This window comes from Phodopus roborovskii, unplaced genomic scaffold, assembly GCF_943737965.1.
Source record: "Phodopus roborovskii unplaced genomic scaffold, PHOROB, whole genome shotgun sequence".
Classification (NCBI taxonomy): Eukaryota; Metazoa; Chordata; class Mammalia; order Rodentia; family Cricetidae; genus Phodopus; species Phodopus roborovskii.
The window spans coordinates 12,905,457-12,921,880 of NW_026126599.1; the positions used below are offsets into that span (position 1 = coordinate 12,905,457).

The window sequence follows — 16,424 nt, forward strand, 5'->3', positions numbered from 1 at the left end:
TGTCTCTCCCTCCCCAGCACTGAGATTACAGACTTGAGCCACATGCCTGGATTTCACTTATATCCTCACGGCACTTTATGGCTTGAGCCATCTCCATAACCGTCTGTCCCTTCTGATAAATCTGCCTGGGGCTGGAGAGATGACTCAGTCAGTCAAGCCCCAGCCGCTCAAACACAAAGACTTGAGCTTGGATCCCTGGCTCCCATGTAAATTAGGCTTGGGGTGGGTGCAGTAGTGCAAGTTTGTAAACCTACCAAGGTGGAGGTGAGAAGTGATCCCGGGAGCTCACAGGCCAGCTGGCCTAGCCCAGTGGAAGAGCTCCAGGCTCAGTGACACTCAGTGAGAGAGGCTGCCTCCATAAGTAAGTAAGTAAATAAATAAATAAATAAATATCCAGTGAAGGGCTAGTGAGAAAGCTCAATGAGTAAAGGCACTTGCCACCAAACCTGATGACTTAAATTCAATCCCCAGTTGTCCTCTAGCCTCCACATGTAACCACACCCACACCTCTGCACACATGAATACAAATGCACACCATACATTCAAATACAAACACCTCTACACACATACAAATACAAACACACACCTCTACACACACAAAAACACAAATTAATTAATTAAATTTAAGTATAAGATGGATAGTGAGGAAAACAATGTTGACCTCTGGCGTTTACACACATGTGCATATAGCTATACAAGCACATACCTGCACTGTACATACATGTACACTTTCTTTGTTTTGTTTTTTTTGGTTTTTGAGATGCAGTTTCTCTGTGTGGCCCTGGCTGTCCTGGAAATCACCCTGTAGACCAGACTGGCCTCGAACTCAGTGATCCTCCTGCCTCTGCCTCCTGAGTGCTAGGATTAAAGGAGTGTGCCACCACCATTGCCCAGTTTACACACACAGTCTTTAAAGGTGGGATGGGCATAGTGGTATCTAGAGTCATATGGTCAAATCTCCACCCTTTTAACATCCCACAGTGGAATTTTAACTCCAACCTGAGTTTCAAGATAAACCATAGCCACATCTGGCACTACCCCAGGGTCAAGGGGTCTTCTCTAAGATGGACATATTCCCATCAAAGGAGACTATGGGATGGGAAAGACAGCACCGTCAGAAAAGTGTGTGCTTTACAAGCACAAGGCTCTGATTGGATCCCCAGAGCCCATGGAGAAAAAGCCAGGCGTGGTGGGGCATGCTTGTAATCCCAGTCCTGTGGAGGCAGAGGCGTGGAGGGTCCCTGGGACTCACCAGCTGACCAACACAGCCTAATTTACAAGGTCAGCGAGGAATCTTTGCTAAAACAAAACTGGTAGACTGCGCTTTGAAGAATAACTTCCACGGTTGTTCTCTAGGCTCTACACGCGCGCGCGCGCGCGCACACACACACACACACACACACACACACACACACACACAGAGAGAGAGAGAGAGAGAGAGAGAGAGAGAGAGAGAGAGATCTTGGTCATTAATGTTACCAGTGGGCTAGAGGAAGGAGAAGCTGTTCCCTTGTCTGAAGCCCCAGCCAGGCATAAAAACAATCCATACCTAGGGTGGAAGGAAAACATGGCTGGGGGCTGCATCCAGGGAGAGTGTGTCTCAGACGCCTGGGGAATGCATGGCCTGTGTCTGGGACATCTTTGTCCCTAAACATGATCCATGATTGGGGGGATGGATTTGAGTACCACAGCCTTAAATATACCTTGGGGTTCTGGGAAAGGCCCACAGTCTGACTGCATAGAAGGAGGTTCTGATGTGGATAGAAGCTGGAGTTGGGGGAGGAGGTGTGGTACCCGGGTGCCTTTGACCTGGGGCAAGGCAATTAATCCTGTTCCCCCAACAGGAATGTAGTAGCCCTGAGAAAAGGCTAAGATCCAAGTCCGTGCCTGTGTCCTGTGAGGAGATCAGCTGTCTGGAACTGGCTGCTGGCTCAGAGGAGTCCCCTGCACCTGTACAAGGTAGCCAGGCCTGGCTGAGGCAGGGAAGCACTCCATGGGTGGAACCCAGCTGGGCCTCAGGGATGAGGAGCTATGGAGGGAGCATGGTGTCACTGGGGTGGGAAGCTGGCGGTCTGATGGGTCCAGAAAGAGGGTGCCACCTCTAGTGTCTGCCATCTGCTTTCTCTGGGTGCCTCTGGGTCTTCTACTTCCTCCTTCTCTCTTCTCTGTGCCTCCCTCCTCCTCCTCTCTCTCTCTTCTTTATTTTTTATTATTATTAACAATATGTGTGTGATGTGCTGAGAAGAATGTACACATACACATCACACCTGTGGAGGTCAGGAGACAGGAGTTGGTTCTTTCCTCCCACTTCATGGGTCCAGGGAACAAAGGCCTCTGCCTACTGAGCCATCTTCTACCCTACCCCCTCTCTGTCCCTCCCTCCCTCCCTCCCTCCCTCTCCCCCTCTCTCTTCTTCCCATTTCGCTCCCTGCCTCTCTTTTGCTGTCTCTCCCTCCCTCCCCTGCTTTGGCTTTCTCTTCTCTTGGGCTCTGAATCTCTAAGCAAAGACTACACTTCTCTGTTCTCACTCAAGCTGTCACACAAATCGGACCTGCTGTTTTGAGTGGTCTGAGCCTCCCTGGCTTTGCTCTGAAAAGAGGGACAATGAGTATAGCTCCTGGGCATGACTGGAAAAGTCTGCTAAATTTGCATAGACACACGAAGATGATGGTGCCTCTTCCTGTCTCTCCTCCCTGAGAGATTGCTAGTGTTATATGTTCAGCTTCTTATCCTTCCGGAGCTGGATGCGTACCACTGGACCCTTGCTCATTCCTGTGTCTCCTGTGCTGGGGACTGATTCTAGGCCTTGAACCACCTGTGCTGGAATGCCTGGAAAAGGATCATGTGGAGCCAGACCATGTGTGAGTGTCTGTCCCATGACAGACAGGAGTGCCCAGTGGACGGGCTAGGGGGAGGCAGGTAGAGGGTTTGCCCCGCAGCAGGCAGGAGTGCCCAGTGGTTAGGGGGAAGTGGGTAAAGTGTTTCCCACAGGCAGGCAGGAATACCCCCTTGAACTGGGTAGGAGGGATGGGTAGAAGGTTTGCCCCACAGTAGGCAGGAGTGCCCAGTGGACTGGGTAGGGGGAGGCTGGTAGAGGCTGGGGCCAGAGGGTGTAACTGCTGCTTGTGAGCAGCCATGATTGGGGCTGGGGTTCACTTGGTAGAGGGCTCACCTAGCATGCACTGGATTCCATCCCTAGTACTCCGTAGACGAGGCATGAGGTAGTACTGTCTACCTGTCATCCCAGCACTCAGTGGGTGGAGGCAGGATAGTTGGAAGAGTTCAAGGCCATCCTCAGCTAATTATAAGTTTAAGGTCAGCCTGAAATACATGAGACCTTGTTTCAAAACCCCAAAAGATTTTTTTTTTTTTTTTTTTGGATAATTGACTATGTTAGTCTAATCTGGCTTAGTCTCACATAATGGGGCTTCTCTCTCAAACTTTGCCCAAAAGAAAGACACCACGGGGGCTTCACGGCACACAGTTAGAGTGTGCATGGGACCTTAGGGTCTGGTCATGGTGCATATGTTTGTAACCCACCCTTTCCCTAGGTTGATAGTGCAACAAGTGCTTCAGGAGCTTCGGCAGTACCATGGGTAAGTGGGAAGGGAGCAGGTGTGAAGGTTAGGTGCCGGAGAAAACAAACACAGGCAGTTAGGGAGAAACAGGGGTGTGTGCATTGGGGGACACAGGTGTGAGGGGGCAAGAACGGGCATAGGTAGGGAGCAGACAGTTACAGAGATCTGGGAGAGAGGAGAAAGGAGCTGATGGGTGTGATGACACTTGCCTGCCACCCCAACATTAGGAAGCAGAAAGCTTGGGAGTTTAAGGCTTACTTGACCTATGTAGTGAGACTCTGCCAAAGGAAGGGAAGGAAGGGTGGGAGGAGGAGGCTAAGAATGAGGTGGGGAGGGGGACGGGGGGAGAAGGAAGAAAAGGAAAAAGAAGAGAAAGGGGACGGTGCTGAAGAGGAGGGTGGAGAGATGAAGAAAGGAAGCCTAATAGAGGATGAGGCAAAGGAGAAACCGTGTCTGTTTCCTAAAACCTATCAGAAAACTTTCCTGACTTCTCATGTGGTTAGTCCAAGACGCAGTACCACCGCCCTCTGCTGGACAGCCTGCTGTCATGTCCCCGTATGGGCTGGTGGGCCCTCAGACAGGACTGCTGGGATGTGCCTGGACTCTGAAGTCCTGGGAAGCAGAAATGAAGGATAAGGACTGAATTGCCTGGAGACCTAGTTGTCTGTCTTACTCTGCTCCTACAGGGCCCGCCAGCGAGCTCACATGTCCACCAGCCCTGGAGGAGCCCACACCAGCCTCACCTGGTTTGAGTTCTTGTCTGAGTAAGCACAGGCCACCATTGGTGGCTATAGTAGGGCCTTTAGGCCAAGTCCCCTAAGAGCTGCACCTAGAGAGCAAAGGATGAGACAGGATGATCATGGGTTCAAGGACTGGCTGTGCTGCAGGGTGAGGGGAGGAGAAGGCAGCAGTAGAGGAAAAGGTAAAAAGGGAAGGGAAGATGGGAACCATAAACAGGTCACATCAAGGGGGAGACAGATTCCAGAAGCACCTCTCAGAGTTGCCTCGGAGTGGCCTGGAGCCCCTTGTCACCTCCTTCCCACCCTGTAGGAGTGAGGATGGTGCAGGCAAGAATGAGAAGACAGACAAGAGCACCAGAGTGAAGCGCAGCCTGAGCTCCCTCCGAAGCAGGGTCACCAGGCAGAAGGAGAAGGTGAGGGGTTGAGCAGGAACCGGAGGGATTGTCCGTCTCTTCCTCAGCTTTGTAAAGTAGCCTTGACTCAGGAACCCTGGGATTCAAGCCAGAGCTGGATACAGGGAGGTAGAGGACGTAAGAGGACCAGATGGAAGTGTTACAGCTCTGAAGGGAAAGGTATCCTGACAGCCTGGAGCCAAGGAATACCACAAAATCATACTCCACAGCAAACCTCACACAGGAGATGTTTTGGGAGGGAAAATCCCAGGAGGGGTGCTGTCTCTGCTCGGATGAGAAGTAGCAGAGAACTGAACAGGATTTGTAAAGGATTTCTTGTGGGGGGGGTTGAGGGGTAGAGATTTTTAGGGTGCAGCCTGGTGGAAGTTCAAATCCAGAACTTGGGTTTTTTTTTTACTCTGTAGGGTGGGGGCTGGGTCCAGCCGTGAGAGCAGTTAAGAGTGTTGTGTGGGTGGAACATGGTGGTTGGAGGTCCTCAGGGGAGGGGCCTGGCCACTGGTGTGCATTGAGGGGCTTACACCATACCTCGCAGAAGATGTCCTGAGACCTATAATTGTCTCATGCAGGGGAAGAGTCCTGCACACCTAAAGGATAAGATTCAGGATTCTCCAGGGAGGCGAGAGTGTGTCAACGGGCACCAGCTGGTTCGCGGAACCTTCTTGGGCCACTCTAACTGTCCTCTGTGTGGCAAGCCTTTGCTGAGTTCAGGTGAGTCCAGTCCCATCTATCCACCCAGTGAGGGTGTCAGCCCTCTTTCTTCCTTATGTCCTTCCATTCTCCAGAACATTCTGGCTCCATTTCACTCTCACCGGTATCAACAAGTATCAACAGTAACGGGGAGGGAAGCAGAGGTCAGTGAGGATGGTGACTAAGCCCCCAACTGTGTTTTGACCTTCTAAAAATCCAGCAGGAGCTTGACTCAGGAGGGGCATTTATCTGGTGTGGTGACAAAATACCTCGCACTTACTGGCTAAAACTTCAGAAATGTATTTTGTCATAGTTCCAAGACCTGGCTGGCCAAGGTTAAGGTATCTACAGAAGGGTGTCAGGTTTCTCCCGGCTTCTGGTAGCTCTAAGGCGTGTGACAGCATCATTCTGCAATCTCGTGTGAACACTGGGGTTCCAAACTCTCTTTTCTTTTTTCTTTATGTCTTATGTGTGTTTGTGCATGTGTGCACTGATAGGTGTTCAAGTCTGTACACCAAAGGACAACCTTGGCCATCCTTCCTCATGTGCTATTCCATCTTGTTTTATGTGTGATGTGTGTACAGGTACATCCATGGACATGTACACACATGTGTTCATGTTCATGCAGAGGCTAGTGGTTAATTCCATGTATTTGCCTCCATGTGTCGTCACTCTCCATTTTTTGAGACAAGGTCTTCACAGAACCTGGACCTTGCTGTTTGTTTCAGCTGCTGCCTGAAAGCCCCAGGGACTGTCCTGTCTCTCCCTACCTACTGGAATTACAAGTACTGTGCCCTTCATGCATCTTTATTTATTTAGTATTTTACATGTGTTCTGGAGGATTGAACTTAGGTCCTTGAGCTTGCAAGGAAGAGTCTTTACTGATTGTGTCATCAGGCCACACCCCCATCCCCCTTCCTTTAAGGACCCATCATCACATTGGAGTAGGGACTCAACCTAGTACATTATGAAGCTCATTGTGAGTTAAGACCACATGAGCAAGGGCTTGACCTTTATTTGAACTGCATTTTATTTATTTTTGTTTTCTGTGTGAATGTGTGTGTGTGGGTACAGAGGTCAGTTCTCTTCTCTTACCATGTGGGTTCCGGGGATAGAATTCAGGTCATCAGGCTTGGTGGCAAGGTTCTTTACTGAGCCATGGTCTCATTCTGCAATAATGGGAGGGGTGGGGTTATACTACATGAACTGAGAGGAGACAATTCAACCTATAGCATGGAGTTTCCTCCTGGGGGGGGGGCAGAAGGTGGGGGGTGTTGGCTGCCCAAAACTACCTGACAGGTGTGAGTTTGTGCTTAGCAAACAGTCCTAGGTTGCTGGAATCCCCAGGGAAAGAGGACTCTGATTGCCACTGGGATTTAGAACAGTGCCCTTTTGAAATCAAGCCCAATTTTGAAGAGAATTAAAGAGGAAGCGGTGTGGTAGTTGGTATATGATGGTAGTAGATGGTGTTAGAGACATGGGTGAGCAGTTGGAGCATTTGCTTGGTATATACAAAGCCCTAAGCTCCACCTTCAGCATAGGAGGTGCCAGCCTGTGATCCCAGAACTCAGGAGGTGGAGGCAGGCGGATCAGAAGTTCAACACTGAAGTAGTCTAGGTAGTGAATTCAAAGCCAACCTATCTAGTGTGTGCATGTGCACACACACGGGCACGCATGTGCTTGTGCATATGTGTATGCAGTTTGTAGCAAGAATTCAAACTACAGAGTATTTACAATCAAGACTCAGGCTAGTTCAAGGTTCAAGTGCAGGACATCAGTACTATTGGCATTTGGGGCCAAGTAACTCTTACAACAGTGACCTCAACCCACTAGGCGCTAATAACACCTGCCTAGCTTAACAAAATGTCTCCAAATGTTGTCAAATGTCTTGTGTTAGTGTTGCACAGAGTAATCCCAGGTGAGAACGAGTTATGAGATTACTAGGAGGCCTTAGGGTGTGCATAGACTTGGAAGTAAGAACAATAGACCTAATGGCAGGCTTTTCATCATCATCCTGTCTTGGCCCACCACCCAACCCCCTCCTTCAAAGTGTCATTTTGCTAATTAAATAACTATGGGTGTTCTGCCTGTGACTACTACTATTTACTGTAATTCTGCCTGTGACTACTACTATTATTGTAATGGTGACTGAACCAAGGAGACACAACATATAAGCCAGTGTTCTGCTGTGCTATGCCCCCAGCTTCTCACTGGGGAATTCTAGGCAGGTACCCTACCTCTGAGACACTCCTCCAGCCTACTTTGTACTTTTTGAAACAGAATCTCATTTAGTTATCCAGGTTGCCCTTGAAGTCACTCAGTAGTCCAGGAAGACTTTGAACTTGTTGTCTTCCTACTTTCGAGTAGGTGTGATGTCATGGTTTCTTTTTCTTTCTTCTTCTCTCTTCCTCTTCCCCCCCCCCCAGTGGCTTCCCCATCTCCCTTTCTCTCTCCCTTCCCTGCTCCTTTTCTTTCAGAAAGGGTCTCACATAGTCCAGACTGCCCTCAAGTTTCAAACTTGCCATGTAGCTAAAGATGATCTAGACTCCCAGTCCTTCTTGGACTACGGTCATTGCATTGCCAATTTATGTGGTGCTGGGTGTGGGACCAAGGGCTTCAAGGGTGTTAGGCAAGCACTCTACCACCTGAGCTACATCTTCACCCTCCCTTTCTGTACAAGTTGCTCGATGCTGCTGGTAGGAGCGAGTCATTTACAACATGTTCTGCAATGTTGGAACTATTTTCTGGAGGGCTCTTTAGAGAATGCTCATCCCCGAGCTAGATGAACCAGCAGTGAGTAAAGCAGACCAAAGCTGGCTGATCAATAAACCTCAATAAATACATCCTTGGCAGGCAACAGTTCTTGCAAACTCCAATTTCCTGAATGAAGGTTGTGGTCCTGGAGATTTTGTGCAGATAACTGCACAAAATGTGCTCGGCACTTTTTGTCCCAAACACCTAACTACTTGAGATATATCCTCATCTACCTTTACTTTTCCTTCATAGATGAGGAAACTGAGCCTGAATGAAAAAATCCCACATGTGTCTGTGTGCATTGGCAAATGTGGAGAACTTCTTCCTGGAATCAGTTCTCTCCTTGTATCTTGTGGGTCTTGAGGAGAATCAGACTCAGGTTGTCAGACTTGGCTGCAAGCACCCCAAGAATTTTGGTTTTGTTGTTATTTTGAAGACTACACAAACGGACCCCTTTGTCTAACTAGAAGTTGTTTGGGGCAGGAAAGATAGCTAAGCGGTTAAACGCACTTGGGGCTCTTGTAGAGGACCCATGATTTGTTCCCAGCACCCACATGGTGCTTCAGAACCATTCATAACTCCAGTTCCAAGGGATCAAACACCTTCTTCTGGCCTTCTCAGGCATCATGCATACACTGAGGCAAACACACACAAGAAATAAAAATAAGTGATAAAAAAAATTCCTGCTTAATCAGAACTTAGTTCTTGCCTCAGAACTAAAGCCATTGTTTCATCCCATGTTTACTTTTTCTACCTTATTTACTTTCATTATGTTTTTAATTTTATTTAGTTGGGGCAGGCTCTCCTGTAGCCAAGTCTGTCCTGGCATTCTTATGTAGCCTTGAACTGCTGATCTTCCTGCACCCACCTTCTGAGTGCTAGGATGATAACTATATGCCATTATGTTCAGTTTTTGCAGTGTAGGGGATGGCTTCCTATATGCTAGGCAAGCACTCTTCTGACCAACTCCATCCTTGCCAAAGTCACTTATTCTAATTCCAGCCTTGACATCCCCTCCTATGTTGGGGTTGGAAGGCACTTGTATATTAATGGCATATGTGTGTCTAGAGGTCAAAGGAACCACTCTGTGGTGACCGTTCCTTTCTTCCAAGGTGCGGGTCTGAGGTATCACACATCAGGCTGGTGGCAAGCACCTTTCACCACCAGGCCAATTCATAGCCATCCCAGCCCCCAGTAGGATCCTTGATATGCTTCTTGGTGTTCTGCGGTCTCCTTTGCAGGCATCTTGTGCTTCCTAGGTGGGGGTTTTTGAGGAGGGAGGGAGGGAGGGAGGGAAGGAGGGAAGTTTATTAAAGAAAGAAAAGGTACTCCTAAGCAAAGGAGAGGACCGAGGCTCAAAAGCTAGCAGTAGGTGATACTTGAGAAATCTGTTGTGCTTTTCACACCCTATCAGCTATGAGGATTTTTTGTTGTTGTTGTTGTAACTGTTTTGCTTTCTGTTCTTTTTCCGTTTTTCTAGGTGCTTGTGTGTGAGGTGCGTATGTGTGACTGCACGTGTGTGCACGAGTGTTGTGTGTACCTGCACACATGCATGTTGAGGGCTAAGGTTGATAAAAGCATAGACCCAGCTAAGTGCAAAGTTCCAAAGTCCCAGGTGCCTGGAGGAGCCACCTCTTGACGAGGTCCTGCCCCCTTCCGGGCCCCGCCCCCTGGGGACGGCCTACGCACGCGCAGCTTGATCTCGCTCAGCACACCGCTTCCGGCTCCTGGGAGGCCGGGCGGAGGCTGCAGGGAGCGACCCAGGAGCCAGCAGGGCAGAAAGAGGCCTGTGAGGGACCCTGCAAAGGTGAGGGGGCCGGGGCGGTTTTCGCGGCGCAGGAGCCGGGGATCCTTTGGGAACTGTTTGCTAGACAACACACTCCCAAAGGTGCCTCAGGGCCGTTCACGCCTCCCATGCAGGTGACCTCTTCATACAAGGGGTTTCCAAGTGGAGAATGTAGGGTGTAGTGGTGCAGACCATACCCAGCCACCCTGTCCCAGCGCCGTGGACGTTGCAGCCACCTTTCCTGGAAAGGAGAGAGAAAAGCCACTTAGTTAAGCGCAGCTCTTTGCTCCTGGCTTGGGGACACCAGAGCCAGGGTCAAGGGTGGAGTGTCGCCCACAGCAATCCCTTGCACCACTTTAGGCCCTCCAGAAATCTTGACACCCTTTGCCTGCGAGCGTTTGGGTGCAAACCGGGAGTGTTTTCGCTCTTTGCTTTCTAGATTCCTTCCGGGCTGAGAACTCAGCAGGTGCGCTGCTGCAACTTTGATTGCTCGCAGCCAAATTGAGCGTTTTGTTGTTGCTGTCCTCTCCTTATCTTCTCTTTTAATTACCTGTAGCTAGGTGAAGAAATGGCTGGCCAGGAGGGGGGAAGTTCCTCCAAGTTTATCAGAGAAGCAGCAGGTCTCCCTCCTCCGTCTTTGCTCAGTTCTGGGGGCCTTGGAATCCGGGACTGTGGCGTTCGAGGGCCTTTCCAGTTCTTGCTGAGAGTGTGCACACAGCTTGATAAGCGAGGGCAATTTGAAGATGAAGGGGTTGGGGTTTGCTTGTGGTTTTGTTTTTTTTTTTTTTTTTCCTTTTTTTTTTTGTTGTTGTTTTGTTTTGTTTTTTGTAGGCGTCTGACCTGTAAGGAGAGACATCTTGGTGTCACATCAGACCTGGTGTTCTGAGTTCTGGTCCCAGTTCTGTAACATCACTAAGTCTCAGTCTTCTCATTAAAATGAGAATGAGGACTAGATGTGGGTTCAGTGAAGTAATAAGTGAAAGGGATGTATTGGAATGTCTGGCATATGGTCGATGCTCAACTGTTATATAACCTGTGCATATGGACCTGCTTCCAGACCCAGAGGATTGTTTTGTGTGCCTGCTGTGTGTGAGTGAGGGTGCTGCAGGCCAGAGAGCAACTTTGGAGTAGCTTCTCTTTCCACTTCTGCGAGTGTGGGATTCAGACTCGGGTCGCCAGGCTTGTGCTGCCAGTTACTTTTGTCCACTGAGCCCTCTCTCACCCGAAAGCCTAGATGGTTGGTGAGTCCAGAGGAGTTGGGTGTCTTGGTGGTTTGGACACGGTCAGGATTTAGACTTGTTCCTGGTTGTTACTTTCTTGGTTCCTAAGCCCGGAACAAGGACTTCTAAAACAAACAAACAAACAAACAAAAAAAAAAAAAGGCTTAATCTTCTAAAGAGTAAACATTTGTTTCCTATCATTTATTTATTTTTACTGTGTTGAGACTTGAACCCAGTTCCTTGCATATTAGGAAAAAGCCACCTCCCCAGCCCCTTATTTCCATTATTTATTATTTCCTGGAGGTCACAGGGCAACTTTGTGAAGTGGGTTGGGTCTTTCCACCTTTCACAAACTGGCACAGCTAGAGTCTTACCCTATCCCAGGCTGGCCTTGAACCCCAACTTCTCAAGGGCTGGGCACCCAGGTTGTTTCTATTCTCAATGTCACAGGTTATTGGAATTAAGAAGTTCTGTGATTTCTTTAAGTTCATGGTGAATGGCTCCGGACTTTCCCTACTGAAGTGGCCGGGCCCATGGGCTGTTTCTTGCATAGCTGGGTGTAATTTGCATTCTTGTCACACAGTAGCAATTTGGCCACTTGCGCTGCTTACCCAACCCAGGCACCCTGGCTGTGGTAAGCAGCTGTGCCTCCCTGTGTTTATCTACCACGAGTTTAACATAGTTCTGATCCTTCTATCAAGGTCTCCTTCATTTCTCCTGTTCTGGGTCATGTTTCCATTTCTTCCAACCCCATCTGTGACTTTTCAGCAATTTTCACCTCCAGCCGCCTTAAATTATTTAAAGCTCCAAATCCTGTCTAAAACCTAGCCCATCTTATTTCTTTGTTACTTGTTAAGTAATCGCCTTCCCTGCTGAAAGGGACCTAGAGCTGGCCACCTTGTGAAAAATCCCCTCTCACCAGGTGCAAGACAGTTCAGGGGCCGGCTCTGGAGGGACCTGGAGGAATTAATTTTTCGAGGAGGAATGCAGTTATCGGAGTGAGGAAAACTTTAAAAACAGTGGAGCTTGGCGTGTCAGCCCCTGCAGCTGTCCGGCTGTCACTAGGTCTCTTTCTCATTCAAATCAAGTTGTGAGTAAACCGAATTCAGCTGGCTTCTCTGCCTTTATGAGTAAATAGAGCCATCCCCTCAATTAGGCATAAAATGTTGTTCAGCTCAACAGGAATGTGGTTCCTTTCATGAGTGCTTGTGTTGAGCTCAAAGCCCAGGTTCGGTCTCCTGCACTATGTAAGCCAGGGTGTGGTAGTGCAAGCTTGTAACTCCAGTCCTCAAAACAGGCAAGGTGACTGACTGCACAGTGAGTTTGAGGCCATCCTGGGCTACAGGAGACCCGGTCTAAAAAACAAAGTATTAATAGCAGGTACACTGACTTGTATCATATCTTGGGAGTAGGGGAGAGTTCTAAAGGTTCTGACAACACATTTAAGAAACAGTGTATGGTTACATTTTCAATATGTCAATTTGGTTAGGATCAAATGTCAACTTCTTTTACTCTTTTAATGTGACAGCTTTGTTGTGATACAAGTCATATGCCATAAAGTTACCTTTGAAATATACCACTCAGGGATTTTCACTGTTGCTCTGCAAATGTAGAGCAAGGCCATTGAGCCTCCTTGGATTTGCAGCAAGTTTGTGATGCTTGCACTGGAGGTTATGGTGATTGGTGAGTCACTGTGACCCTGTTATGTGATCCAGGAAGTGCTAACTGAAGTTTGGGAGAGATGAGGACTTGTGAGCATGCTCTGTTCTACAGCGGTTGTCTGGCAAGTGTAGGCTGCAGGTTCCATCCTTCTAGCCAGAGGGGAAAAGGAGAGGAGGGCAGATGTCGGGAAGGATGGATTGAGACCCTTCTATACTCCCAGTGGGAATTTAGAAGGCTGTAGTTGCTTTGGAAAAACTGACTCTGACAATCTTGAAGTTAAACCTAGAATGAAGGGACTATCCCAGAAAGGGTACAGAACTCTGGAAAAGTGTATGGCAAGGGCTAGGTGGGTTGCTTGTTGTGTAAGCATGAGAACCTGAGTGAAGATCCTAGCACTTGTATTTAAAAGCCAGAGCAAATAGAAGCCAAAAGTGCTTGTGTGTTTGTGCATTTTTGCACCTTTAATCCCAGCACTCTGGGAAGGAGGACAACCAACCTCCTCCTCCAGCCTGCCTCCACGAGTGCATGCACGCACACACACACACACACAGGTGCACACACCACACAGGAATGCTCTGGGTGTAGTCTTTGATTTCTGGTGAGATTGTGTCCTGAGGAACCATCAGAAGTTGGAAATGCATTTAAAGCTGGGCCGGGTCCTCATAAATACCGTGTTTTATCGAATATGTGGATCCTTGCTTTTCTGATTGTTGAAGATATATGCCATCTAGGTGGGAAACTAGAAAGTGGCCTGTGAGACAGGGGAGGCAATAGAACACATAGGATAATGAAAGTGGAAGGGGAAATATTGAAGGTGGGAGGGTGTATTGGAGGAGGTCAGGTAGAGAGTGACCCAAGTTAAGTATGAAAATGATGTAAAGAAACGGGTTACTTTGTGAGCTGTTTAAGTTTTTAATTGCATGGAGAGAGAGTGTGTGTGTGTAGGGGTCTGTCTATAGGGTGTGTGTGTAGGGGTGTATACATTTGTATATAGAGGTATGAGCATGTGTACAGGGTCAGCAAACAACAACTTGGGGGAATTGGTCCTCTCCTACCTTGTTAGTCCTGGGTATTGAACTCGGGTTGCCAGGTTTGTCAGCAGATGCCTTTAACCTCTGAGCCATCTCTCCAGCCATATGAGATAATTTTAAGTAAATAAATAAAACCTGCTCTGGTAGTACAAGTGTACCACTCCAACTACTTACTACTTAAGCTGAAACATGAAGAGCATAAAGTCAACACCTTCTTAGGCTACAGGGTGAGCGTGAGATCACCTTGAGCCTCAAAATGAAAAAGTAAAAATGGTTCTGCTGTGGTAGATCAGTGGTACATGAGGGCCTAGGATCCTGGTGTCAGCAAAAGAAAAAAAAAATGCATTATAATACATTGTACAAGCAGCATAGTATGGTTTCTTTTTTAAACGTTTATTCGGGGGGGGGGGGGCAGGGCACGTATCTGCCGTGGCACTCAGGTGGACGGCAGAGGACAACTTTGTCAGTTGTCTCCTTCCATCACATGTAGGTTCCAGGAATTATCATGTTTGTGCAGCAAGCACCAAGACACCTCATAGGATAGTTTCTATTGAATGGATGTGTATTACTTTTGTGGTGTCGTAAAGCTGAGAAATCATAATACAAACTGTTGCAAGCCAGGTCTATCTGTGCCCAGACATTCCCAGGATTGTTCATAAAAGTTCAGTAATGGGACAAACCAAATGTCCATGCTGGTCTGGTCTATGTAGCCCATCCATATGATGAAATACATTCAGCAATGAAAAAAAAAGTTGTGATACATAAGTGAACTTGGAGTGTCCAGAGTGGGCATTCCCCACAGACACAGTGGATCTGTACTTGCCAGTGGCTGGGGGAGTGACAACTAAGTAAGCTTGTAAGTGTCTTCTTGGTGTGATGAAAACATTTTAAAACTGGTAGTGATTGGGACAGCAAGATAGCTCATAGGAGAAAGGTGCTTGTTGTCAAGCCTGATAACCTGAGTTTGAGTTCTGAGACTCTGGAGGGGGGCAAGAGTCAACACTTTCATGTTGTCGTCTTGCCTTCAAATGCATACCGTGGCACATGCACACACAGATATGTTAATAAGTATAAAGTTGGTAGCAGTTGGTGAATTCAAGACTGAGTATATTGGGAGGGAAGGAACTGGAAACAATGCAGTGTGTGAGTATGTGTGTATCCACCAGAAGATAACTCCAGGTGTCAGTCCTCTCCTTGTTTGAGCTAGGGTCCCCTTTTGCTGTGGCAGTCATAAAGCTAGTTGGCTTGTGAGTTACCCAGGATTCCCGTGTTTCACCTCCCACCTGGTGTAGGAATGCCAGGATTACTAATGTACATTATTGGGTTTGGCTTTACTTGGCTCTCCATGCTTGCACATCCTGAACTTGCCCTCTGAGCCGCCTCCCCAGCCTTGCCTTGGTTTTAACACTGGTCTGGAGCTCGCCATCTAGGCTAGTTTGGCTGACCAGTGCGCCCCAGGAACTCCCGCAGTCTTGGCCTCCCTAGTGCCAGGACTTCAAACATGTGCCACCACACCCAGATTTTTGTGTGAATTCTAAACAAACTCAGGTTCTCATGCTTGCTTGGCAAACACTTTACCCACTGAGCCTTCTCCCCAGCCCCCATGGGATGAGCTATTAAAAACAACTTTTAGTTACATGTATTTGTTTGTGCACATATGCACTGCCCATGGGTGTGTGCATGCATGTGTGCATGTGTAAGTCAGAGACAGCCTACAGGAAGCTCTTTTCTTCTACCATGTAAGTTCCAGGGATCAAACTTGGCAGCAAATGCCTTTCCCATTGAGACATCTTGCCAGCCCTGGGACAGAATTTTAAGGAAGAGTTTGAAACTGAGCTAGCCACATGGTGAAGGAATTAACATTTTGGAGAACTCTAAAGAAATACAGATGAGCTAGGATGAGCTAGACATCTCAGTATAAGACTGTCTTCTCACTCTGGAGGCTGACGTTGAAAATGTTGAGTTCCCAGCTAGCCTGTTCACTGGAAGTAAAGTCAGTTATAGACTTAGCCCCACAGGAGAAAGTTACAAACTATCCATGATGGCAAGGGTCAAGCAGCAATGTGGAGTGGGATCTTTGTGTGGGTGCTGGGGATCCAGAGTCAGGTCCTCACGCTTTTCCAGCTGAGCCATCCCACCACTCCAGATATGAGATAGTGAGACTTTCACCCCGTACAGTACTCTCCCAGCATTTTGAAGTTCACGCGGTATGTTTCGAGCCGCCTAACCCACAGAAGGAAGAGATGAAGGTGTCAGACTCTGTAGAAGAAATTTGAACCTGGACTATGGAGACAATTTACTGTAAAGAATAAATAGGTGGGGGCTACTAGGTGGCTCAGCAGGTACAGGTGCTTGCTGCTAATGCTGATGTGGTGCATGTACCCGTCCCCCAAAACAAATGTAAAAGGATATGTAAAGACACATGGTATATAACCTCAGCATGTGAGAGGTCCAGGCAGGAGGATCAGGAGTTCAACATAGCTTCAGCTTCATCATGGTTAAAGGGCCATTCTGTGCTTTATGTGAACCTGCCTGGATAAATAAACAAGCAAA

The 16,424-nt window shown here is 48.1% G+C and overlaps 1 protein-coding gene across 1 annotated transcript in view; it reads left to right on the top strand.

Annotated features, from left to right (window-relative positions):
• The window catches only part of Arhgef18 (Rho/Rac guanine nucleotide exchange factor 18), a 91,959-nt gene that overhangs the window by 19,129 nt on the left and 56,406 nt on the right, over positions 1 to 16,424 (top strand). The window contains exons 5-10 of the mRNA XM_051205416.1: positions 1,845 to 1,959; positions 2,804 to 2,861; positions 3,552 to 3,596; positions 4,265 to 4,342; positions 4,629 to 4,731; positions 5,298 to 5,439. Of these exons, the coding sequence (XP_051061373.1) occupies positions 1,845 to 1,959; positions 2,804 to 2,861; positions 3,552 to 3,596; positions 4,265 to 4,342; positions 4,629 to 4,731; positions 5,298 to 5,439 (541 nt within the window). The remainder of the gene's footprint in view (positions 1 to 1,844; positions 1,960 to 2,803; positions 2,862 to 3,551; positions 3,597 to 4,264; positions 4,343 to 4,628; positions 4,732 to 5,297; positions 5,440 to 16,424) is intronic.